The 27,479-nt window shown below is 45.3% G+C and overlaps 1 protein-coding gene across 1 annotated transcript in view; it reads left to right on the plus strand.

Moving 5' to 3' along the window:
* GABA-B-R2 (gamma-aminobutyric acid type B receptor subunit 2) overlaps positions 1-27,479 on the plus strand; it is a 51,237-nt gene that overhangs the window by 18,296 nt on the left and 5,462 nt on the right. The window contains exons 2-5 of the mRNA XM_023390249.2: positions 21,242-21,379; positions 25,052-25,219; positions 26,019-26,194; positions 26,743-26,920. Coding sequence (XP_023246017.2) covers positions 21,242-21,379; positions 25,052-25,219; positions 26,019-26,194; positions 26,743-26,920 — 660 coding nt within the window. The remainder of the gene's footprint in view (positions 1-21,241; positions 21,380-25,051; positions 25,220-26,018; positions 26,195-26,742; positions 26,921-27,479) is intronic.

A 27,479-nucleotide genomic window follows, 5' to 3' on the forward strand; every position in this document is an offset into this window, starting at 1 on the left:
CCGATGCAAAACCTCGTGCGCCACATACGAAGCAATCAAACTAATCCAATGGGAAAATCTAGATGTAAAAAAAGGATACATTCTTAGGATCATTTCAACCCTCTTGACTGTGCGGGTACTGTCCGTCCATCCCCCGTGATTGTGTCATCGAAAAAGCGAGCTTTTCCAGTTGGCCGAACGAGCTCCGCGCAAGAGTAATCCAGCCGGCTGCTGCTTACACACGGTACATTACGCAAGCACTGAAGGAAGATATATACAGGTGAGGCGCGTCTGTGCTGACTAAAGTGAAACCGGAGGTGGATGATTTTACTTTGATAGAAGGAGGAGGAGGAGGCCCGTTTGTATGGATCGACGTAACGAGTGCACTAGTAAAATAATGTACTCGTAGAGTGAGTAGTGAGGGATTTGTTGCGGAGAATTCCTCCGGCTGATATTCCTTTGGCTGCTCTCGGGCCTGGAAGTAACTCGCCTCGGCCCTCAAACGGAGACGGAGAGATTTTGGTCCTGTACACGGACATTTCACATAGTGCTGGCAGCGCAGTAGTCGCACCCGCGAGCCATCCGTATACACACGTGTACGCAGCGCAGCTATGGCTCGGGGCGAAAGAGAGGAAAGGCCGTGAGGACCATTAGAGCGCCTCTACCCGCCTCTATATATACGTGCGCAGCTTGCGAGCGGTATAGCCCAGAGAGATAAAGGGAGTCCTCTGTACAATACACACACACCACCCGCCTCTGTACGCACCCCACGCCAAGCTCACTCGTTTCTTATTCGTGTAACATATAAAACGAGAGAGAGCGCGTGCCTACTTTACCTAATACCTGCATCTTTACCGTGCACCCCTATACACACCTCCCTTTGCTCCCTGCGATATGCCAAACCTATAACGTACTCGATCCTCTTTTCTCCCCTGAATTTCCTTTTTAACGAGTTAAAGGGTATATACCCTCTCGGCCTACGTATCGGCTCTCCCTCTTTCCCAAATACGCCTCATACCTTTTAGTACAGTGGTGGTGGTGGTGGTGGTCCTTTCTAGTGCTTCGCTTTAAAAGCTCCTGGATGAAAAGAAGGAAAAAAATATAACAATAAGTCGACGACGCTGATGCGTACCGATAATAGATGTGTATACAGCCAAGTGTGGATCACCACGGAGGTATGCATTGTCAAATGGATTTCCTTTTAACTCTCCTGCCGGGGTTCTTGTCTCGCCTGTTCCCTCCCCCAAGCGAGAAAACTACGGCTTAACGGGGATTGATTACGGAACGGCGCATTTGCACGAACGGAGAAGAAGAAGAAAAGTAGCGTTATATACAAGCAGCACACGAGGAAAAGGCGCGAAATAGCCCTTGCTAAGAGGAGGAGGAGGAGGCCTATATACACATATACTCTATACCGTTCTCGTTTTTCTTCCGTCACTTTCGGCTCACTCGAGAGCTCATAGGGGGTGGGGGGAGGGTTCAGTGATGTGTCAACGCGGCAAATAAAAGAGCGCGACGCCCACGTCGGAGACGTAAAAGCCTCCCCCCTAGGTATATATATATATATATATATATATATATATATATATATATATATATATATATATATATATATATATATATATATATATATATATATATATGTCCCTCTTGGGGCCGCGGGCTCCGAGTGTACACATATACACACCTGTGAAGGAGCGACTACGACTCGGATGCACTTGTGTGGATCACTTCTCTCAGGACAGAAAAAGTAGAGAGATAGAGAGAAGGAAAGGGGCTCCAAAAGAGAATGGACTATAGCGTGTGCGGATGACACACGTTCGTGTGTGTACACACTTCTCGGGGAGGATATCCACTGCTTCCTTTCATCCCTTTCTCTATTCTTTCCTCTTCCACTTGATCATACCGAAAAAGCTTCCCGCCAAATCGCGCGACAACGTACACACACGCGCGCGCGCGCGCGTTTATCCATCCGTGCAACATTTTCATAGATGCGTGCGTGCACTGTATACACCATGCAGTCTTTCTTCTTTTGCCGTCTCTTTTTCCCTGTCTCCTTCCTCAGCAGGAATACATTTTCAGAGACACCGGTGCTTAGTGGCCTGCGGCAATTTACTACTGTACATGGTATAACGTATACGTGTGTATATAGCACGTGCAGTCCTCGAAAAACGAGCGCCTCGCCGACGTCTTCGTCCATCTTGGTCTTTCTCTGTCGACGAGCTGCTTTTCACCGAGTGGTGACGCGCACGAAGACGAAAAAAGAAAAAAAAAAAAAAAAAAAAAAAGGAGAGAGAGAGAGAAAGAATGTGTACATGTATACGTGGAGCTCATGAATCTTGCATGAAAGAAAATAGACGAGGCCGCGCGGGATCTTTTTCCCTCCCCCACCCCCCTCCGGTGCCACTCGGCGGTCACGCGCGAGTCAATCCGAAATCAGCACGCGAATCAGGAAATGGGTGTGTGTGTGTGTGTGTACAGGTGACGGCTCATTCGGCTCTCTCTCGTTCCGCTTTTCGTGCTCGAAAATTTCATCGATACCATCAATATTTCAAGTGAGCGCCGATAAATAATTCATCGACCGCGCGGGCGAGAGATGAAGACGGGGGGAGGGGGGGGGTAAAGACGCGAGCGAAAATAACCCACAGAGGGTTTATAAAGATGCATCAGAGTCAGGTCGGGACGAGGCGCTCCGTTTGCTTCACTTTGGCACAATGCAAAATTGTCCAACGTACCGTGTACCGGTACGCGGAGTTGGGCGGTGGAAAAAGTGGAATAGAGCGCGTACAAGCCAAAGAGGGAAAAGGAAGGGAAAAACTTGGTTATTCGGGTAAATTTACGATTATGTGGGGTGGGGGGGGATTACGAAATTTATCGGTGCGTATAACAGCACACGCGAATGTATTTATTGGCGGGTGGCGTGGGTAAAAAGCCCGACGGTCCCCTTCAACCCGACATGAGAATGGAGAGGGAGTACGCGTGTGAGTTGGGGGCGAGGAGGGTGAAAAGGCCAATTAGAATAATGGAAGCCGAGGGAAAACTTTGCACCGCGGACTCTGCCTGTGTGAGTATATATATACACGTATATATGTGTGTATGTACGTATACTCGTCAAGTATCCCGTAAGCACGCTCGGCCACTTGGCTGAGAGTAGACTCGGAGCTTCTTGACTGGAGCTTCACCCCCTCCCTTTCCGTGGAGCTTTACTTTGGAGTTTTCGAGTCGCAACGTGTTGCCAGCCTCCCGCGCTACGGATACCTGGAGGGTTTTTCTCGTCCACTAGACTTTGGCCGCTCGCGACCTATGCATATACCATTCGCCCCCTCCCCCCTCCTTCCTTCTTCTTCCTCTTGGGTTTTTCTCTTCCGTCGCCGTGCACGTGCGCCGTTAGGTTTCGCTAAATATTTAGCTCTTCAATTGCATAGGGTTGGAATGCCGTTTAATTTTAACTTTCGTTTCGACCTGAGACCCCGGCGAATTCTTTTGGATTCGGGAAAGCAATTACGCGAGTTGTGTGTGTGTGTGTGTGTGTGTATCTCTACATTGGAATTCACGTACCCAAAGGATGCTCGTGCATTGTGTCGGATGAACAAAGATAATGTAAGAAAAAAAGTAGTAGAAATATTTTATCTTTATTTAAAAAAAAAAAAGGAAAAAAAAATTTAGTTTAAACAACCATACGTTCACATGGTGTTGAGCCTTTTTAGGGCGAAGCGTCATTTTTTTCCTGCCAAGCAGAGACTGATAAAAAAAATTGAATATATTCAACTATCGGAGGATGAATTGCAACATATTTATAATTATTAACCATAATAGACGCTAAGGCGCATGACATTATTGATTAAATAACAACTTGCGCTACTGGGGCGCGTTTGCTTGCCAAAAAATGTAAAAATTCAATTCATGTATCCGAATTCACAGTGTAGAGAGCGCCATCCCCTAAAAAATGATCATCACCAACAGCCTCTGTCACGCTAGTCAACACACCGCAACCATGTCGCAATTAATCATCCTGCAACCCACCCGAAAAGATAAAGGGAACAATAAGCAGACAGTCAGCAGCACACTCGACCAGGTTGAGTAGGGGGGGGGGTGGAAAAAATCGAAGATTGCCGATTCCCTTCTCCACCCGTGGCTAAAGCAGCCAACTCGGTCTGAGAAACGCTCGGGGCAATCGAGAGAGAGAGAGAGAGAAAAAAAAGGAGGCGTTAGACGGGCGGAAAAACCAGTTTTATTGAAAATCAATTCTCATATCCTCCCCCTCTTTTTCTTTCGCAGCCACGCGCGAGCTACGGGCGTATATTATAAGTCGAGAGAGAGAGAGAGAGAGCTCTTTCATCAAGGCTCGGCTTGCACGTGGATCGGAGAAGAAGTAGCCGGCCGCTTATCGGGCTCTCCCGCGCATCGATCCGACTCACGTATTTGCCGTACGATTTTTAATTTCAGATATATCCTCCGTGGTTTTTACCTTTCCTTTTTTTTTTTTTTTTTTCAATTTTCTTTTCGAACAAACAGAGGAAGGTGCGGTGAGTCGCACGCACAGGGGTGGATTAATAGGTCGTGGAATCGTAAATTGGGACGACGACGTGGGAAAAGTCGGGAGGCAGGTTTAAAGGCAAGGGTAAATTGTAGAGTCTTCGGTGGGTATTATGCGGAGGGGAGGGCCCAGAGGAAATCGAGCCCCTAATTCGGAAACGTCTATGGAAATAACAGGAGCCGGAGCATAGGTATTACGCAGCCGGTGAGAGAGCAGTGATGGGTGGGAAGGCGGTAAGCGAGTGATGAGGTACCCGTCTAATAGGTACCCCCTACACACCGTTACACTATATAGCTTCGTATACGGGGGTTGCTCTATCTCTCATTCCTGCAGAGAGGAAGCATATACACAGTAGCTCGTCTGCCTGAATACACCCCTTCCGTGTGAATATATACTTTGAAAAATTACCGGGCACGCCCCCCTCGTTGCTACCTCGTTCGTTCATTCATTCATTCATTCATTGAATGCTCCTTCGTTTGCTCATTTGTACGATTATGCATACCGTCTCATTAATTGCACGAAAAATCTTGGGATTCATTATATGGTATACCTACTCCGCAAGTATATTCAACTGCCAATTACCTACTCCTCGGTGTACTATGTGTGTAACGAAAGTGCTCGCGGCGTACGATAGTTTGCATGGTAGGTATATATGTATATATTACGTGCTTAGTCTTTGGTTTCTCGATCGTTCGATACCTCCCGCGTTACGGGAGCAAAAAGCTATAAAGCTCGTTAAAAGTGATGCAACAACAATGTCGACGAGGAAGAATGGAAAAGAGCTGTAGCTGGAAAAAAAAAAAAAAAAAAAGCGTCCGTCCAATTTTCCGGTTGCGATATAAAAACGATGCAGATTGAACGCCCGACTGCCTCGGTGTAGCGAGCCAACGGGGGATAGCCAACTGCGTGTATTAAGCGACATTAATTGCGCTACCTCCCCTCTTACCTCCAAAATGGATAAGTTAAGGTAAAAGGGGGAGTATAGGCGCGAAAAAAAAAGAGCTTTTTTTCCCTCCCCGGCCTCCCGAGAGAGTCAGCGACGCGCTAAATGAAAAACGCGAATTAAGCAAAACTCGATCTAGGCGCGCAGCCTTAGGTATATAACCTGTGTCTACTCCGGATGCTTGACAGTCAATTCCCCGCGGATTTTTACGCCTCGCTTACTTTGATTAAAATTATCAAGCGCAGCTCCTTCCTCTTCTCCCACTCCGTTGTGCTTAATTTTTTCTTTTTCTCGTTGTAAGTACGCGTGCACATATTATATATTATATACTCGTCCGACGAGACGCGCACTTGTTCTACTGCGAGCTTCAAACATGTGTCTGACGGCATATAGGTACCAGCTACTTAACGAGTGCCTGACGTATTGTGTTCCTGGCAATATAATATCTACTTTGTCATCCTTTAAATTTGCATCGCTCAAAGTGGAAAAAGAACACGGTTTGTTTTAAAAATGTACGACAACATTTTTTTTTTAATCCTTAAATTAATATCATAGATAAACGGGGTGGTTAGCGGTTATGAAATCATGAATGGTAATCCATATCCATCCAAGGAAACATTATTTTCGTGCACACGAAGCTTTTCCTTTCGAAAGAAGCAAATTTGTGAGTCTTTTTTTTCCACATGAAAGTATTTAAGCTTCAAGTGTACAAAAATGCCTCATCTACAGGTTACCCTTAAATACAGCTCTTTTAAAACTCTAGTCTCGTCGGCACAGTCATTTCTCATCGTTACTCCTATCACTCCCCCCCCCCTACAATGTTTAATTAACTCTTAACAAACAAACGCGCGTGTTCAACACGACAACTTTCACTTTGACGCGTGCAAACTTTGCGTCAACAACTATAGGCACGGGTGGTAACGACTTGTTAGCACAATGCCAGTGTCTCGCTTCTGTAATTAATACACCACACAATTTATTTAAGCACGTGTGTACGCAACGACATACACTCCATGCACGTTGTCGCGGGCGTAAAATCCGAAATACATGTGTGAATGTACGTATGTACGTTGCAAAGAGTATATTTGTGTGTGTGTGTGTGTGTGTGTGTGTGTGTGTGTGTGTGTGTATGTACGTGCGATAAAAATGGAGGTGCGCAGTTTGCTTCATTTGAATATTAAAATTGAATAAAGTTTAATGAAACGAAAGGACAAAACGTACGTATACGGAGTTGGACGTGCTTCAAAGAAAGAACCGGGGGGGTAAGAGGGGCAGGGGTGGTTGTAGAGCAAAGAGGCGCCGTGCGCGTTGTTCTTCCACAAAAAGCGAGAGAAGGGAGATAGCAGTTATGAATAAATCATGTTAGAATAATGTTTTTTTTTTTTCTTTGTTTTTTTTTGCAAGGTTCGCCGTGTGCGAGCGGAAGCATATTTGAAGAAGAAAACTGAAAGTCTAATTAATTTTGCCCAGAGAGCAGAGTAGCGTAAAGGCGCGTGCGTTGCGATAAGCTTATCTTTTTCCTTTTTTTTTTTTTTTTTTTTTTTTTTGTTTTCACGCTGAATAATGTACGTGTACTGGAAGGCGTAGGAGCGATTAAAAGATTAATTGAAAGGTGGTAATTTATTGCTTAGCTTTTGAAATGTACATTACTTTCGTTGAAATATTTTTAGAATAAAGTGTCAAGTGTGGCTCAGACTTACTCTTCGGATTTGCAAATTTTACTTTACCAAAGGTTTTTATGTTTACTTTGTTCCTTTTGGATAGATAAAAAGAAACCAACACGAGATTGTATTTTCCATCAACTCGTCACTTCTTTTGAAAATCGCCAAAAAAATGCAACCTAAGCCGATTAAATTTTTAATTAGGGGGACGAACGTGTTATTGCAGCGAAAAACACCAAACATAATTTACAGAGTCGAAAAAAAAAGTAATTTGATTTTCTCGAAACCGGAGTTACCGTAGTAATTATTAAAACGTGATGTTTGCTTTTGTGACGGAAACTCGCGAATTTTCCGTACCTTTTATTCTACTGCGCTGAAAAAATAAAACTGCATCCCACTCTCTTTCTATTTTTCCGTATTCGCGTGCGTAATGAAAAAAGGAAAAACCAATTTAAAATTTCACCTCATTTTCAAACCATCATTACTGCAAACATCGCTGCATTTTTCACGAAACTGCTCCTATAGATATATACACGCTCAAACAGACCCAATGCAATATGCACGCATATTGGGTACATAAACGCACGCTTGCAGGTGTACACACGGGATTATTGTGTGCGCAACTATATATACAATAACCCATATATACCCAGCGCGTGCAGCAGGTGCAGTAGACTCTAGTACCACGCGTGTGCACAAACACGTCCGAAGTATAATTTACTTATACGCGTCGCCCACGGCGCAAAAAAAATAAAAGCTTCTTTGCCGCGGCCCTCCGTGTACCATGTGCGTATCCGTACGCGTATCCGTACCTGAACGATGTTTATTCTCTACCTGCAAGCTGCTGACGTTTAATGCGCATCTAACGTGCACAAATGTATACGTACCTTTGAAGAGGGACGGTCTGCAGCTTTGATCACACTCGTGGTATATGTGCACAAGCCGGTACCTACTGCTTATTTAAATCTCGCATTTTATTCTTGCCTTTGGTACTTACTACTTGTCTTTTTTTTTTTTTTTTTTTTTTTTTTTTCTCTCCATTGAATACCATCGATTCGCGTTTCAGAAGAGCTGCTCGTACGTGCATGCATACGCATTAGTTCCATTGATGCTCTCACTGCAGTATTTTGCATGAAAATACCTCGCTGCGTCTTGTGTATATGTGTACACAAGCGCGTTGCAGAATACCTACTTCGAGTTAATCAAACGGACAAAGTTTTCCCCGGCAGTGAGTAAAGCCCTATTTCCATTCGACACACGGCAAATAAGTATGGAATTTGTCGCTTTGAAATCGCAACGAATTCCGCCTTGTACATTTGTCACTGCAGTCTAGCTGAGTACACATCTTGTGCTCGTGTCGTTGAGTTATACGTTTTATCTTGTTTCATTCACGCGGTGTATTTTACATAAAAATCTTGGTTACGCACAGCTTATTTTTGCGAATAATCATGTATGCAAATTATTTCAACTTTTCGTGCTTCCGTGTACCAGCGCATAAAGTAACTGATGTACTTTTCAGTTGGTTACTTAAACCAAGTTGCTAAGTTCACATCTTTGTCCACTGAGAGTGTAAAAAAAAAAAACTTACTTTATGGTATCATAGTGCACGCAGTTAGTCCCTCTCTCGTTTAGAAGATTTTGGTTGAAATGTACACGATGAGTGTAATGGCGTGAGGGTTGAATTAATACACCAGATCAAAATTAGCAACAATAATTAATACTAAATATATTGTTAAGTAATAAATGAACAAGGATATTTATATTTAAGTCAAGATGTATCCAAACAATAATAGAGACCAGTAAAACAGTTATAAAAAAAAAAAAAAAAAAAAAAATGACATGTCGATAAAGATACATGAAATACAAAATGTATAACGGAAGAAATGAGGGAGAAAAAAATGGGGTGCGGGTATGGAAGTATTGGAGACATCAGCATAGGCACGAAAGCAAAGATTTGCAAATAAAAAAAAAAAAAAAAAAAAAAAAATACGGAAGACACTGTTTTGAAATAATTGTAGTAAAAGAGGAAAAAAAAACCAAAAATATCGTCAGAAGTACGTATGTAAAATACTGAGACGCAGTATAAAAGGGGACGCGATACCCGAGACTTCTCGAAGAGGGATACTAAAAGCGAGGCATTATACAAAAGAAATGGAGGAACGGAGAAGAATAATACGTACAGGCGGGGGCATAAAAAGAAAAACACATAAAGCGATACACTGTAAAAAAAAAAAGAGCACAAAAAATAAAGATGATAAACGAAGGGAGGATCTGATGTTTGGAGACGATTGTAAAACAAGTAATAGTTATTACAAGTATGAAAAAAAATTGTAAAACTCTTTTACAAAGAAAACCACGGATTCCACACAAAAAAAAAATCTCTATTGTAATTTTTTCATTAAAAAAGTTGAAAATGCAGGCCCATGCAGTAAAAACCTATTGTAAAGTATTTGGTGTGTCCTTAGAACGCCCAATTCTCGAACTCCATCGCAATCGGTGGGGTAGCTCCACTGTTTACACCCACCCGCACAACTGCTCTCCACACCTCATGCGAGACACCAGCAGCAGCGGTAAAAATATCACGAGACGAAGTCGTTGCACCACCGCTGCGAAAGACACCCGTCAGCCGGTACAATATGCACGCCGGGGTAAACAAAAAAAATTGATCAACTCGCCTGTACTTATATACAGCTGTCACCAACCAACCATCGTATAAATACAGTCCACGTACAACAGCCAGAGAGAGAGAGGGAGTTTTTTTTTATTCAAAGTTTGTTACACCGTACACGAGATTTCACCCCCCCCCCCCCATCGCGACAATTGAGAGTTAGAAGGCTCTACTCGTGCACACCGCATTTGCGACTTTTGCCACAATCACACACGTGCTCTAATTAGAAGGTGCTTACGAGCTACTGCAATTGTGGGCGGAGTGAAAATGCGTATAATTAGCTTCAGAAAAAAAAAAAAAAAAAGAGTTGACGCGATTCGGGCAATGTAGTAGAGAGAAAGAGGAAGCTGCGGTCGTGCAACTGTACAATACAAGTGTGTGTATATAGACGTGATGTACAAGCATCGGTAGCGGGGGGGTAAAAAATGTCTGGCAGGGAGAGCTCCCGCCACGTATACATACGTGGCTCCGATTGTTGTTGTTGTTTACACGCTGTATATATACCCATTGTAAACCGGTGTACCGAAGGTTATATATAAATGGGTACAAAAAAAAAAAAGGTATCGATCGTATCCTCTCTCTCTATGACGCAAAAGCGCATCAAGTGCTGGATGATGGCTGGAAAACCGAGAGAGCACCCCCACACAATGTTTACTGCAATGCGCAGCAACAACAACAACAACAAACAAGAAGAGCAGCGACGCTGTCGTGTGTGTTTGCTGACGCGTGTGGGTGCCGCGCAGCGAACGCACATAGTTTGCGGAGAACGTACAAATACGAGGGCCAAAGGGGCTACGCCTGCCAGTACCTATGTGTAATATAATTAAAGCCAACCTGCAGCCCCGGCGCGATCGAACGGGAGGTATACAGGTCACTGGGGGAAGGAGGACCGGGGAGATAACGGAGACGAGAGTTTACATGTAAATACCCGTGCCATCGCGGATATTGGCTCTTTGGAAGTCGGAGGTGAAAGGGCGGAGGGGGTTATCGGCGTAGCTCTCACCTGCGCGAGGGTACGGTGTAGGTTGCGGCGGTGGGTGAAGCAGGAGAGAGAGAGAGAGAGGGAGGGAAAAAAGTCATCAGGCAAAGCAATCATTTAGAAAGCATGATCCTCTTTGCTTAGGGGGCGCGAAAAAAGGGGGGGTGGGTGGGGGCAAAAACTGAGGGCAACGGATGGGGAGGAAGCAAAAAGCGAGAGCCACCGGAGAAGCAGTAGATGGAGCAAGAAGAGAGAGAGAGGCAAAAGGATTGATGGCCAAGAGAGAGAAGGAGACGTGGCCCTTTGGTCCTTATGTATAGCCATGCATGCACACACCCCCCACCCCCACCCCCGTCTCGAAAGATATCGTACGTGTGTGTGTTATTTCGAGTGCGGGTCTCTATAATGTATGTGTGCGGCAGTGAAGCCGGCGTACGACGGCGAGTCCCTGAAAATCGACCGAAATGTACGCGAGCGCCTGAAATTTACGAGGCCACCATCCCTAGCACCCTATAGGTACACCAACGGCGGGCTCGTCGCGCTTTTCTGCTTATTTCTGGGCTCGTTTTTCTACGGATGGCTTGTTTAGGGCCTCTGTTTTTTTTTGTGGCTTAGTCTTTCTTTTTTTTTTCTCCCTCTACCCCACGATCCTCGGCAAAAATCGCATGGTATATAGGTACGGGACTTGGACCTTTGTTTATCCCTTCGTTCCATAAATCTGAAACAGTGCCGGGGTATTGGGTACCCTATACTCCATACTTGGGTGCCACTGTGCACGTTGATTTGGGGTAGATCATATATATTTATGTCACAGTGGGCCAGAGTGGTAACCAACGAAAAATTTACACTAATAATAATAATAGTAGTAGTAGACGCATAGTAGTAACAACGACTAATTTCCAGTTGTATATATTTCACTGAATCGAGGTAATAAGCTAATATACACCCGAGATCGACTCGAAATCGAAGAAATACCTCGAATCACTTTTATCGATGGACATGGTCGAGGATGAACGAAACACGCTCACTGATTCAGATTTATGTGTGGTTATGATAATCATCGAAATTCCAAACCCAAAAGTAGATATATACATATATATATATACATGTATTCGCAACGGGAGAGCGAGCCGATGAAGCTCTTTGTTCCATTTGTACGTCCACCGCAGCTAAATTAATAACAAACACAAACAAAGTATACGGGAGACCGTGAGCGATCGGGAATAGCAAGTGAGCATTACCAGGCTGGTGTACACGCATAATAGAAACGGGAGAGAGTAGCCTCTTGGCTCCTGCCATTATGTACACAGAGACGCTCTCTCGGGTCAAAAGTAAAGCGGGTTTGCCGAGGCTCGCTCATTCGGATGCGGGCTCCGAAAGCCGTTTACAGTGTACACTATGCCAAAGTCGTGCAGCCCCCCCCCTCCCTGGACGTCCGTCCTACACGTATAGCCGACGACCGCAATCGCCGGACAACTTTGACTCTTATCGAGCGCCGCATCGATCTCTCCCACAAATCGGCCTTTAACAATTTTTTTTTTTTTCTTTTCTTTTCTTTGGCACACCCGTACATCCAAACAAGACCGTCTGAAATATAATAATTCCCCTCCCCCACCTCCTTTCCCCCCCATATCTTTTGAAAGTACATATACTGTTAGCCACGCCACAGTCGACGCCCCTGCTCTGAAGCTAGATAATCATGCTGATGTATATATATAGCCTTTTCCGTGTGCTCTGTTGTAGCGAAACATTTTTCATAAGGAGAAGAAAGGACGAGGCGCGAAGGGCCAATGGGTCAAAGTAGTATGAAGAGTGCGTATGGAGATTTTTGTTATTCAATTATCCACAAAGTGAATTTTCTACAGCTCGGCCGTACAGTGTATTTACATATACATGTATACACCTGTACCTTCGTTGCGCCACACCACCACCAACTTTCTATTCATTATTAAATTTGCACTTTATGCGCGCGGTCCTAATGAAAAAGTGAAAAATCTCGTGCAAGGGGCTGAAGAAGTATAACGTAAGCCCCCGTACATGTGTATTTATATATATATATATATACGTACACCCCATTTGCATCATCCGGCGCGTGATTGTAATTTTTTAATGGAATACGCAATTGCGAAAGCAACGGCAGTGCGGTTAGAAGCCAAAGCTCTGCTGCAACGCGTGTATACACCCAGTCGAATGGAGAGTTGCAGCGGTGGTTAAGAGAGAGATTGAGAAAAAAAACGGGACAATCGCTTCCCGATGCAAGGATCGATGCGCACATGCTCTCAGAGCCGGAAGCTCCTTAGAGATCGTCCGAGCTCTCTCGTCCCTCTGTATATGTATACATACACGCATTACATGTAGAGCTTTGAAACTTTAGCCCCCCACGGACTTCCCTCTCTGCAAGCTCCCTCCACCCCCCTATTTCTCCTCCAACTTTCTGCACGCATCGGAATCACTCATCTCGGTAAACGACAATTGATACTCCCCGTTGTCTCTTTTTCCCATATTTTTCTCCCTCTCTCTTTTTTTTTTTTTTCTTTATTCGTCCCCTGTACATTTCTCCGATAGAAAAGCTCTTATGTATTCTTTCGAGGCAATCTGTTTGGAGGCACACACACCCCTACAAGTGCCAATCATCGGGGGGGGGGGGGACACAAAATACCGAGTGATCGATGATACATATGTATTGCAAGCTCGGTTTTTCCTCGATTAATACCGTCGACGGACGTGGGAAAGTTTCAGCAGCGCTGGTGACGGGAGGCAGGGAGATATGGGGTGTGGGCGATTGTACTTGCAAATTACAGGTGTATTCTCGAGAGAGAGAGACAAGTGACTCCGAAGTTTGAATAAGCATCACCCTCCCCCCCCCCAAGTGGGAGTTTGACTCGTATATGTGTACGTACTCAACGCACAGGTGCGATATATACGCGGGGCGCATAATAACCGGTTACTCCATACCCAACAAAAGTGCGTGTGTTATATATAAGGGGGAAGCGAGCGTGTGCAGCATCAACCCAGATGATAACTGTGTGTTGTATATGTATGTATATATACACACAATACAGAGTGTGTATACCAGAGTTCGCCGACTGGTGCTCTTGACTTTTGGAATGAAATTATACGGTACAGCGTGCAAGTATGCGTACCAACACGTATGCATTTGTGAAGTGCAACAGCGGGGAACTGTGGCCCGCTCGCAGAGGGTATACAACACGAGGAGCGTGCTCACAGTCCTTGGGGCCGCGAACTTGGATCCACATATATATATATACATGTCATAAGCGAGGAGGGGGGGGGGGCACACACGCGAGGCGTCGAGCAACAAGTGCAACGATTTTTCGCAATCGCTGTTCCCCGGGTGAGTACACATTGTGCACATGTATATAGGCACGCACATGCACACGGTGTATAAGCTCCGACCTCCGCGCACGCGACGAGCCAAACTCCGACGTGGATGGGTGCGATCAATTTCTCGCGCGGCGTTACCTATTACCTTGCAGGGTGTTATATGTACATACCTTATGTATAGAGGTGGTCGCGTTCGCGCCCTCTTTGATTGTTACGAGGTTATTAGGGAGAAGGAGGTGCTTTTGAGTAATCACCCGCAGAGGCTTGCAGTCGGTTTTTTTTTTTTTTTTTTTCTCTCCTTGTCCTGTTGGATGTATGCCTCAATTTGCCCCGCGCTATCGGTGATCTTGAAGTTTCGCAATTTTAACGTGTGGCGATATCGTTCTTTAAAAAAAAAAAAGAGAGCTATCACGAAGGGTTGCAAGGATCAAAATTTTCACCCCCTTGAGCTGCTATACAGTTATACAAGTCGCACCAAGACCTATATAGTTGGTATATAATAAAGCAAGCACCACGTATACATAAACAACCCGGGGAAGCGAACTTTTTTCATTTTGAGTCTTTGGAAGCTGTGGAGGAAGCTCGAGCAAACCAGAGAGAGAGAGCAAAGAGGTACACCATATGTATACATAGTGTGTAGGCGTATATGCATAGCAGTTGTTCTCTCGTCCGCAGGTCTTTAACACTCCCGAAAATATGAAGCTGTGGAGAACGAATCGAGCGACTGCAAGTACACTTGCACAGTGGCGAGTGGCTCATTTCGCGAGAAGCCAAAAGGGGCTCAAAAACTTGTCGAGAGCGAGGAAATTTTCACTGTCCATACACATATTGTACACCTATAGTACACTTTACCCGTCTACACGTTATTTCCTGAGTAAAAACGGAGCCGGTCCCGCAGTGTGTACTTTGGCGGTGGAGCGCAACTTGTTTACGATCTTCCTGCCTGTTTGTACGGCATATGTATACCCTATACGCACACATAGGAACGGCAAAGCTCGAAGCTCGCGATGGCATTATTCATTAGACGAGGAACTTTTGTGGCCAACTACCATAACAACAATAACGTATAATACGTGGTAGTGGAGGAAAACGCGGAGTAATGGTGTTGATCCCTATTAACGGTACGCTCGCGTGATGATGAATTTTCTTGTTATTTCGTTGAGCAGCGCGAAAATAGGTACTTTCGTTAATTATACTCGTTCTTTCCGGTCTTTGCGTAATTTACAATTCCGAAGGGGATGTTTCGAAGTTTGTTCGCCTTCTCCCGTTTACCCCCACCCACTCCGCAATCGGTGGAATAAAAATTATACAGTTGTATGTGCGCTTCCGGGGTTTGCACGCGGGGGAATCAAGTTTCTGCATTTCCGATGATGTTGCGATGATGGTTCTCTTGTAGGCTCATCGATATATTACATACACAAGGCACCCTTGGGTAAAAAAAAAAAAAAAAAAAAAAAAATCGGTATATAAGGGCGCGTCAGTTGGTTCGCCTGTACATATATATGTATACCTACGTATGATATTATGTGTGCGGTGTATACCTAATATCGGCATACACATATGTATGGGTACGCGTGTGTCACTCGGGCGCACCGGTTTCAATGTTATTACGTATTTTCTAGCGTACGTTGGCGAAAACACACACGAAAACCGAGCGCACGGAATATATATATACCGAAGCGTATAATACAACGCGAGCTTTCGATGCAAGCTGCGACACACACACACACACCGCCGGCTGGATCGGACCTCCGGTGCAGCTGCTCGAAAATACGTTCGCACTGCATATATGTGTGTGTGTGTGTGTGTATACACGTAATCCTCGGAAAGCGCATGAAATAGAGCGCATTCGCAAGTTAATTGGAATCGCGTGGCTTTTGCCGATCGTCGATCGATCGATGATGTGCTCTCGATTGTCAATCCCAAGATGCCAATGAACAAAGTTGTAAACAAAATAGGGGTAGGTATACAGTAGCTTTTCGCGACTGCGGGTATCTTTTTTTTTTTTTTTTTTTTTTTTTCTTTCCATATATATATGTACGTACCGTGTAGAGCAAAGCTACATACGTATATAGTTCCGGTATCCGTATATATATATATATATATATATATATATATACGTGTACGTTATATGTATACAATGTAATGAAGGAAAACACGTCACGTCCCGGGCTCGTGACGAGCTTCCCAACCTCGAGGAATCCGGTGACCGCCACCGACAACCCCGAATTTGACCAGCTTTAGCGCTGATTAATACGTGTATGCAAGCTTAATGGCCGGCTACCCCTCCTCGTCTAAATCATAAGGCTGCTTCATCGTATACGTAGACCTATGTATACCGTATATAAGGGTACACGTTGTATATATACACACACATATACACACATTTTGACGTTTTCCCGCGGGACATGTACGTAGGATACACCCATATGGACGCATCGTCACGCGTCTTATCACGCGAGATGGGTCGCGTACGCGATATTTGTGTTGGATGTGTATACACATGGAGGTGCATTTTTCCGCTGTTTTTGCAATGTAACGCGCGTGGCGTGTGTTTCATATACACTTTTTTGGTTTTTCCTCCGGCGACAATAATTCACGCGGGGAATAAGCGCGACGTTATCGGGGGAAAAATTTATAGGCACGCGCATGTCATGTACACACGCACGGGCACAATGTGTGATGTGCATCATGCGCTACCTTTACACTTTCATTGTAAAGAAAAAAAACAAAAACAAAAAAAAAAAAAAAAAAAGACCTCTCCGCTCACTTTGATACGACCGTATGCCTATACACTTGACTTGTGCAGTAGCTCCGTTTGCAAGCGAATGGAAGAGGGAAAAAGAAGAAGGAGAGGGAAAAAAATTCCAGTGGAAATACCCGCCATTAGCATGGATAATGTAGCGGAGAGGGGTGAGGTGCCTACCGGGAGAAGGTAATTGTAATGTGCGGGGGTCGCGGCAGTATTGGCGGCGAGAGGCTTCACGACGACGGCTTATTAGCAGTGGTGGCGGTGGCGGGGCTGCTGGATTCATCTCGTCTCGAGACTCGGCACTGCAGGGGGCGATGAGTCGTCGATAATTGTCGGGATTTAGCAGCCCCACCGCAAACTCCGCGCCGTATGTGTTGTATATACCTACTTACACATATATGTATATACGACGCGTAAGTGTACATACCTACACATGACAGGGGCACACGCTAACGGGCAGGAGCTGAGCGAAACCGACAGCGGTAACCCGTGCACGTATGAAGCCGGGAGGGACAATGTACGGAGTAGGAGATACCTACTTGTGGGTTACTGTCACCGTCACTTTGGGCTAACGCACTTGCCTGCGACATACGTCCGTATAATACACCCCGTTTGGACGAGCTCTGGCAGAAACTTCTCCCCCACGGGGTTTTGGTTTCGCCACGATGCAATTTTTTTTTTTTTTCCTTCGATTTTTCATTTTCCCTGGTTACTAGTTACCCCTTTGTTCGATGTTCCGTCAGTTTCACGTTTCCGGCTCACAGGTGTATGTTATGTATCGCGTTACACGCGACGCCGCTCGGAAAAATGCAAACGCATGCATTTGTGTTCACGCAAAGTTCATCGGGGTGGGGGGTGAACGCGAAAATTCAATTTCACCGAGGGCTTTTCCTATACGTGAAATCCAATCCACGAGAATCCGATTACGAGTCCATTAGACAATTAACCCCCCGTCGGTGGGTTTATTATTTATTCATGAGAGAGAGAGAGAGCGGGAGAATATAAACTTTGTTTGCCTCGATTGACGCTTACGGTTCACCGGTGGGTGCTAAAATCAAATCTACCTCCCCGTGCGCGAGTGTATAAATGTATCCGTTACAATGATTTTATTCGCCCGTGCATGTGTATATATATTTGTTCGTCCCGATACTTGCGATTTATTTTAATCTTCGGGCAAACGTTTCGCGGAATATCAATAAGCGCCAAAGCGCCATGATGGGTGTAGGCTTGAAAATTAACCGGCAATTCACACGTCGAGCAATCGAAATCTCGCGCCCCCTCGACTGCACGTATATATATATATATATATATATATATATATATATATATATATATAGGATATATATAATAATACTCTCGTGTGTCGAGATGATGATGATGATTTAAAATCACCGACGTTCGAAATGCAAATAAAATGAATTCCAGTGAGTTTTCGCGAGACGGGGAGAGGGAAATTCGAACCTCGGATATGGGTATATACATAATGAATACCTCTTGTCACGTCGGAGCGCGAAACTCGTAAACCGAAGAAAGCACATATATACGCCGTGCACGCGTAAGCTCCTATAATGAAAATGTACGCTTCACTGCAGCCGCATCAGCCGGATATGCGCATACGTATAGGTATAATAATTACAAGCTCGGGTATTGGCGCACGCGACGCGTGTGTATATATAAGGAGTGGCCCGCGAGCGAATTGGCACGACAAACTCGAGCAACGACAACACCGCCGGGGCTGATGGTGTTATTCGTCCCGGTGGGGTTGATGTGATGCATCATCGGCTCTTTAGCGGGGTGTGTTTAATCAAAAACACGCGAGTGTCTCGTATACGGGTCGACGGACGATGCTCGTGTACCCGCAGCTTCCTTTTCCCCCCTTTGTTCGCGTTCGAGTGCGAAAATGCTCTCGTGGGTCTTTTTCGATCGAGAGCTTGCAAAGGGGCGAAAGACAGCGCTTACCAAGAGGGAGGGGGAATGAAAGTACTTGTCTTGCTCTCAACGCGATTCGGGTGTCGGGGGGTGATAAACGTATCAATTGGCTCGTCTGTCTCGAGTATCGATTTTTATTCGACACAAAAGTGTCAATGCCCATACACGAGGGGGGAGAAGCATCATGTACTTTTTTTCTTTGCCGAAGGTTTCTCCCTTTATTGGGAGCAAAGAAATATGATAAAAATTACTGTGTTACAATGGCAATGTGCAAAATAGCACACGATTACCATTCTAGCGCGGTAATTGTTTTTTTTTTTTTTTTTTTTTTCTCTCTCAGTGCACATAGTTGGGACAAACAAACAAACAAACAACCCAAAGTTGATACGGCGATGGAGTCAGTTTTAATTACATTAAAACAAGGGGTGCGTGTGTGCAAGTACACTTGCACCTATTGCGTAATCCCTCCGTCCCCCATTAGCTAATTAATCACCTACAGCAGCTGCGGGATAACCATCAGCTTAATCACGATGAGAAAATTAAAAGAAAACATGTACTCCCACAACGATAATACAGCTTAACGAGGAAAGGATGAAAATTGTACGGCATTCCGACGATAGACCTCGCTTTCGAGAATCCCCCGCGCGGAGCTTCTTTCGCCGGCTCGCGTGGAATTCGAACGGTCTATACCCAAAATTGGCCATTGGCGGTTGGAGTGAGAGGCCATTTCGACTTTTAAACGAATGAACGGTGGGTGGGGGGGGGGGCACAAATCGGGACTCGCTGTATGTGTATGTATATATGGACACCTACTCGAGCACGCGAGAGGGAGCAGCTCGAAATTCACAGCTATAGCGGAGCTGGGGGGATCCGGATAATTAGTTGGCTGGAGGCAGCTTCCTCCGCTGCCGACGCGCCGTGGCGAGAGAACGTGATGTGATACCCCACGTCTCCCTCCCTCTTCAACTAATCTCGCTTCTCGGGGCCCCTCGCCCGCACGAGAGCCCGAAAAGCTCCAGGGAAAACTTTGCTCCGCCCCCTTGTACGTCCATGTATAATATACACGCCCAAGCCGATTAAATGCGTATTGCGGTCAAAGGCTTGTCCGGTGCGTGTAATAATATAAGATGTGGGTGCAAAGTCGGGGAGGAGGAGGGAAACAAAGCCCCGGGTACGTTTGGCTTCGGGAAAGTGGCTGCCGACAGGAGCGAAAATGGAACACCCGAGGACACACAAGTCGTGAAACATTCGCGAGAAAAATCGTTGGATTGTGCGGGAATATACTTGTACGCAAACTCGCATGTATAAACGTTATACCTTTGCGAAGTCTTGTTTTACGTCTTGCCCATACATACATACGTACAATTTCCCTTGTTAATTGTTGCCTACTTTTGCTCGTGCGCCAACGGGGGCACTCGCGTGTGTTTTAAATTTTACTAATGAGACCTAGTTTCAAAGGAGGGGAACCGAGGGTGTGTTTATCTATACCTTGGAAAAGCCTTGAATCGCAAAGTTGCTCGTTTATACGTGAAAAGCATGTGCTTTTTCTTTTTGTGTGTACATATATTTATACCTTCGTGTTGGTCGGCCGGTAGGTTTTGTCATTTCCTACTGTGTGTGTATTTGTGTTTATACAGTGCGACGCGCATTTTTGAGTATCCTTTTTAATTGCACCGCTCGTTACTGCTCAATCATATACGATGTACATTCAGCCATTACTTATATACATATACTTTACTGTGTCGCATTTAACGGTGCGATATTAAATTTTGTCCAAACAAGTGGGGAAAACGTGAACGATTGACGCATGAGACTCTAAAGACTTTTGTAACGAGGAAATTTCATCGTTACACCAATTTTCAAGTAAAAGGTAAAACTAACTACACGTGAAAAATAATTATTTTGAAAGACAACTACAGCTGTGGCGTACGAATGAGATACCTGTACTTACTACTTACATTGTGGGGAAAGATAATCACGCGTCAGAGTAACAATCAAATTACGTCGGTATATGCATGAAAACTAGTTGCCAGAAAGCCAAGATCGAAAGATTCGCGAGGTAGTTGCGTTAATCACGTGTGTGTGTATGTGTATATAGGACGGATGGCAACGAGAGTACATAGAGATGCGAAGGAGCACGAGATCGAGCTATACATACATAGCCCGTCGAATTGAATATTTACCTAGTTTGCCGAGCTCCATGTACACGTATATATAATATAGAGTTTCTCCGGTGCCTCGAAATCCGAGAGAAAATTATCAGTTGCCTGCAGTCCTTTGACGTGTACTCGCTGTACCATCTTTACCATACATCGATTTGATAAAATATATACATTGTTTGACAAAACTCCATAACTATACTGATTAAAAAAAAAAAAAAAAAAAAAAAAAAAAAAAACCACTTGACACTTGTACATATAGCTTGATCGTGATTGTTGTACGTTGCAGTGTAACGCGGCGGTCGGCGTCAAGGCCTTCTTCGACATGATGCACAGCGGTCCGCACAAAGTCATGCTCTTCGGCGCCGCCTGCACCCAAGTCACGGACCCCATTGCCAAGGCCGCCAAACACTGGCGTCTCACGCAGGTGGGTATACATTGTCCATTGCACACCTGTCTCTTATAAAAAGAAAAAAAAAAAGGGGGGAGGCCGTAAGTACACCCAAGCATTCGCATTTTTGTTTGATGTGCAACAAGCATACGTACACGGCCTCGCCCTCTATATATTGATTTCCCGCGCTCCCTGTCTCTCTTCTCTTCCACCCAACCCCCTATTTTTAAACGCAGCTCTCTCTCTCTCTCCTATTGTTCTTCCTCTCCTCCCTCGGATTTTTCCTTCTCTCCTTATACGAAATATTTATTAGCACCGGTTACACCGAGGCTGTTTTTTTTTTTCCCCACCCGAGCCTCCCCACGAAACGTAACCCGAGCAGTTTCAGCCTCTCCTTTTATTTTCTAATCAATTTTGACCCGAATATCGATTTCCCCCCCCCCCCCACGATCGTGCGCGCTCGCAATTTCACTTTTTCCCATCATGTCGTTCGGCTGCATTCCATTGCCAATGCTGTAGGTCCAGGTGGGTGTAGTTTTTATTTTCTCTGCCTCTGCTGTTGTTGCCGGTAACATTGTTACACGCGGGGGGTGGGGGGAGCGTACCGTTTCGAGTCACGGAATTGTTGGGCAATACACGAGCGCAGTGCATGTCCCCTCCCCGGACGGAGAGAGTTTCCAAAGAGTTTTCAAGTGGGTGTAAAACAAAAAAAAATGGAGTGGACCCGCGTACCGGCGCGTTAAGGGTGTTATAGAACCGGGCGCGCTCGAGCAATTAGGCAGAGTTGATACGAGCTTCCAGGCGTGCAACAAACCACGGCCGGACCTCGAATTTACATATAGATGGAGAATAAACTCTCTCTCCTCCGCGGCTCGGGGGAGTTTCATCCCCGCCTGCAGCGCCTGATGTGCCCCGTCGTCCGGTCCAAGGAGGCTATAAATAATTTGCAGGTGGACTCTGCCCCCCCCCCTGATGGACCCACTCGGGAGTCTTTGTTATTAATTCGCCCGCGGTGGGACGGGAAAGAATAAACAACCAAACCTCCCCCGGTGCGGTGAAATGTTTATACTCTCCGTCTGTTTTTTTGGCTTTTCGTTCGGTACACCTGTTTACGTCGGTGGACCATCGTGGATGAAAATTGCTACTTCAAGCAATTTTGCGAACATTTGTTGCGTTATGGTGTGAAACAAAGTTTCATCGGCTGGTTTGGTCGAAAGTAAGCACGTGTCAACCACCGATCCGAACACAATGTTTTTTCGCGTTTTGTTATTTCAGCCAAGACCGCCGAGCTGGAAGAAGAAACAACTAGTGGTGGGTTGGTTGAATCGGTCATTTTTGCAAATTCGTCGCGACGACTTGATTCGCGCAAATGGTATTTTTTCATGAAAAAAAAAGAAAAAAAGAATCCCAGGATTTACTGCTGCAGCCGAGAAGTGGGTACGATAAAAAGCAAGAGGTCGACTACGATTCGTCGAGTATTATTTTATCGCAAGAGAATTAATTAAACCATTTTCCGCACGGCCAAGCGCCAATTGGCCCCGAGTGGGGGGTTGAAGAAGAAAAAAAAAAAACAAAAAGAAGAAATTTCCATTCGTCAGTCGGTCGTTCCGCGCAAAAGAAAAATCCCATCAGAGTATAATACCTAATAAAAAGTCCTTCGGTGCGCGAGCGCCGATGAACTCGTCTCACGGAAAGTATACGAAAGAAGACCAAGACCGAGAGTCTCGACTTATCAATTAAGAATCTAATTAACCCCTCTCCTCCCTCCAGAGCCCATCCCACCGCCCTGTAAGTTTCATTATTCAAACGAAATTATGAAAATTTTAATAGACCCTTTATCATCGAATCAGACCTCTCCTCCTCCTCTCTATTACCCGAAACGTGATATATATTACGAGCCGATGTACAAAATGTATATATAAGGATAATTTAACCCGATTAATCACTGCACTTATCGTAATTATACTTCCACTGCGCGCAAAACGTGTACAAGCCAACATATTTATATATACACGTGTCAACTCCGACGACTCCGGCACAACGGGGGAGCGGTGAAAATTTGGCATCGGCCTTCGTATCGCGTATGTACACGGTCGAGAGGTCAACACCGTTGATTCGATAATTTACGAGCAAAGAGACCTAACGAGCTCTAACTTCCTTTGAGACCATCATGTATGGTGTATACATAGACATATACGTGGGGGATGCGGAGCTTTTTGAGGGAGCCTCTTGCTCCTATCCAATTCCCAAGCCAAGAGGGAAGGGTTCATTGGCGCATGTGTACGACAACCAGAGCGTGCTTCCGCGCTCCGGGCGATATTAATTATACGCCCCTGGATGACCTTCTTCTGACAATCCACTTTGGGTGTCGCGTTGAGACGCGCTCGTCAAACCCTTTGGGTGTACCGCGACACTTTTCCCAATTTTTTTGATCGCGTGACTTTCAGGCCCAGAGCCAAGGGCTTTGAAAATTAGCTAAAAGATCGACGATATCACTGACCCTTTTGTTTTTTTTTCCTCCCAAAAAGACATGAAACACCTGCAGCTACATAAGCCACTAAACTTTCGACTAACCCGTTTGATCGAAAGTGCATGCGCGTGTAATGGGAGTGAGAACACTGTACCACCGCGCATCAGGCGATGATGTAACGTAGAGGACAAATTGTCAGGCAGCTGAGGGGGTGACGATGATGGATCGGTATGTTGCCGCAGTTGTATAAGCTGCACCTAAGAGGACGTATAAAAGGGAAAAGGCACGACGGCGAACAAGAGCTTTCACGAGTCGAGTGCATGGCGTATAATATGTGTATAAGGTGAGAGAGGCTGATGGGTTGGATAGTTTCGAGCCCTTGTCGAACAACGGGGGGGGGGGGGTGCTTATTCGCTCGTTTCTTTGTAAGTTTTTGAATTTTGGGCTCAGCCGAGTGGCAACCGTATTATATACGTAGACACACAGAGCCCCGCATCATCGAGGAGGGGCTTTTCAAATAGCGTGGCTACATAATATAGCACTTGTTGCTCAAAGAAGTGCGGTCGCGCTCTTTGCCCGATGCGGTCACGGGGTTTCCGGCCGACCGCCCTCAGGGGTAATGAAATCACCAAAGGCGGTGGCTACGTAGTACACGTATTATCTTCCGCAGGAGTACGGCCAACCGAGCTTGGAATTTATCATTTCTCGCGTACATAGAGAATTTTTTATGTCTGCCACCCCCGACGAGAATTTTGTTGTTTTAATCCACTTTTCAAGGCTCAAAGTTATATTTTCGATTGACCTCTACCTTCGTTGCGCTGCTTGGATTCAAAGGGGAACGAACATTTATATTCTTTTTTCATCCCTTCACGACTGAGCTTCGGTGAAAAAAAACCAATAACTTTTCAAACTGACGTTTTGCACGAGTAGCTATACATGCTATACATGATTGAACGAAAAATTGTAGATCGTCTCTCTCTTTTTTTTTTGCACGCTTTTCTCTTGAAAGTCAAATAAACATTCAGAGCGGTATTTTTAAATTCTCTCACCCAAATCAAAATACTTTTTCTCTGCTTCCAAATGCAAGGAAGGGGGAAAAAAAAAACCCCCGAAACTATGTGTGTATGCAATGTGGCTTCTTTTCGCGCTTAGAGATGAAGAATAGCTCAACTTTTGTTGTTGCAAAGCACGAAACATGATCAAATCGTCATGACACGAGTCTCTCTCTCTGTCCACAGCTGAGCTACGCGGACACGCACCCGATGTTCACCAGCGACAACTTTCCAAACTTCTTCAGGATAGTGCCGTCGGAGAACGCCTTCAACGCGCCCCGCGTCACCCTCCTCAACAACTTCAACTGGACCCGGGTGGGCACGATATACCAGAACGAGCCCCGATACGCCCTGGTAAGCAACTTCGTCCCCCATACAACGACCACAATATTACATACACCCCTTTCGGGGGAATTCGTCCCTCGAGAGGGGACGAGCGGAAAAGCACAACGTCGAAATTTGCGCGTCCGCTCGCAACTTTGTGGGGCGCCTAATGCACACGGGCTTTTCGTTCGGAAAGTTTAGTTGTATTTTTTGTATCCACGTATACAACGGGTACAGGCAAAAGAAGTCGCGGGGAAAATCAAGTCAAACAGAGCGCGACGATGGTATTTTTGGTCCCTTGTAACCGGCTCGGAAAGTATAACGGCCGAGGCGTATAATGACGAAGAAGCGCGAGATGTAAATGAAAAGTCGCGGAGGGGAGGATTTAGTCGTAGGTATGTATATATACGTGTGCAAGAGCCGGAAACGGCGGAAGCGTTTTGCTTCAAACATCAAAGCAACTCTCGTTTTCCGAGGCTTTACTGCCTTCTTCGTATATATATATATATATATATATATAGGTGTGTGTACACGTGTACATTACCGCGCGTGTGCATAGCTATGTAGGTACGTGGCTCGTTTTCTCTCCGTCTCGACGACCCGCTTGCTTTACCTTAATTGGATTTCATTTGTTTTACGCGCACCCCCTCCGAAATAGCGTTATTTACCTCCGGCTTCTCTAACTTTTGTTCAAGCAGAGGGAAAAGAAAATAAAGTTAAACAAGAAGGGTTGAGTTTTTTTTTTTTTTTTTTTTTTTTTTTTGTTCGCGTCGGTACACATACATATATTTTGAAAGTTGGTATGACTCTTGTGTCATTAAACGTGCAGGCGCACAACAGACTGGTCTCGGATTTGGACCAGAACTCGATCGAAGTCGTCGAAAGCCAGAGCTTTGCCACGGAAGTCACGTCGGCTCTGGAGAAGCTCAAAAAGAAGGACGTCCGCATCATCCTCGGGAACTTCAACGAGGTCTGGGCTATGAAGATCTTTTGCGAAGCCTACAGGTGAGCGGTGGCGTGCAATTGGACAGTTTTTAGATTTTTCAATGTATTTCGAGAGAGCAATTTTTTTTTTTTTCCCGAAATAAAGTGCATTAATTCTGCTGAACATGAAAATTTTTAATTCAAGTATAGCTGTTTCAACACTTTGGCCATTTTTTTTTTTTTTTTAAACTTATTGTAATCCATTGATTTTGCGACAAAAAGAAGGTTTAGAAAAACCATTGCTTGTGCCCAAGTCTGCTTATTCGAAAGTGTTTTAATGACGATGGTACGAAGGAGGATTGAAAAGAAAAAAGTTCTCGGTATGAGTTGTCGCTCGAATGGTTTTCATTCCCGAAAACAAAGATAGCATCGATAGCCTTACTTTTCACGCTCTCTCTATTGTATTAACGGTTCGAAAAAGAAAGAAAAGAAAAAAAGCTCTTGTGACTGAATTCGGAGCCCCGGAAATCCTTCGGATGCTCGATCAAGTTATCGTCAACCCCCAGTGATAAACCAGCCCCTCCCCCTTTGGTAAACTTCATAAAATAAATGGCCCTTTGTGAGCGCAGACTGAAAATGTACGGTCGCAAGTACCAGTGGGTCATCGTGGGCATGTACACGGAAAAGTGGTGGCTCAGCCCGGACGTCATGTGCGCACCCTCGGAGCTCCAGGAGGCGCTGCACGGCACCATCCTCACGGACCTGCTGCCCCTATCGACCGAGCGCCAGATCACCGTCTCTGGAATCGTGAGTACATACCCACCGCATCCATACATGCGTACCTCGTCTTGTTTATTGCTGCCATCGACGCCAGGAAACAGCCCAGGGGCCCTTTATTGCCCCTCTCTCCTTTTCCCACTCTACTCGTCACGGGCGCACAGCCGGTTGTTTAGCTCCGCGTATATAGGTACTTCTCGGCGGGTTCTTGGCAACTCTCGCGACGCCTCCGGGCGGGAGGAAAAAGTTTTTCGGCGACGGCTGGCCGAAAAACTTAAATTGGACCATCGCGAGATCCTCGACGCCGGCACGAGCTAACGAAGAGGAAAACAAGTGCAAACGCACGCACGGGTCTCCGTTGAAAACGCCACTTTTGCCGTCTCTGGGAATCTTGGGATAGTAAAAAATGTTTCCAAACCACTCGTCTAGCTTCTTGTTATTTCGCTTCAAGCGCCCTTTTGCGTTTCAAAATTCCCAAACGCACCCTACGCGTGTGGATTGACGGGTGGCAAAAAAAAAGAAGAAAAAAAGAAAAAGTGATGGATAAACTCGCCGTGCAAGTGACAGTCGGCGCGCTTTTGCGTATACG

Source organism: Copidosoma floridanum, unplaced genomic scaffold (assembly GCF_036245765.1).
Source record: "Copidosoma floridanum isolate Cflo_tuat_1 unplaced genomic scaffold, Cflo_Japanese_pri ptg000032l, whole genome shotgun sequence".
Lineage (NCBI taxonomy): Eukaryota > Metazoa > Arthropoda > Insecta > Hymenoptera > Encyrtidae > Copidosoma > Copidosoma floridanum.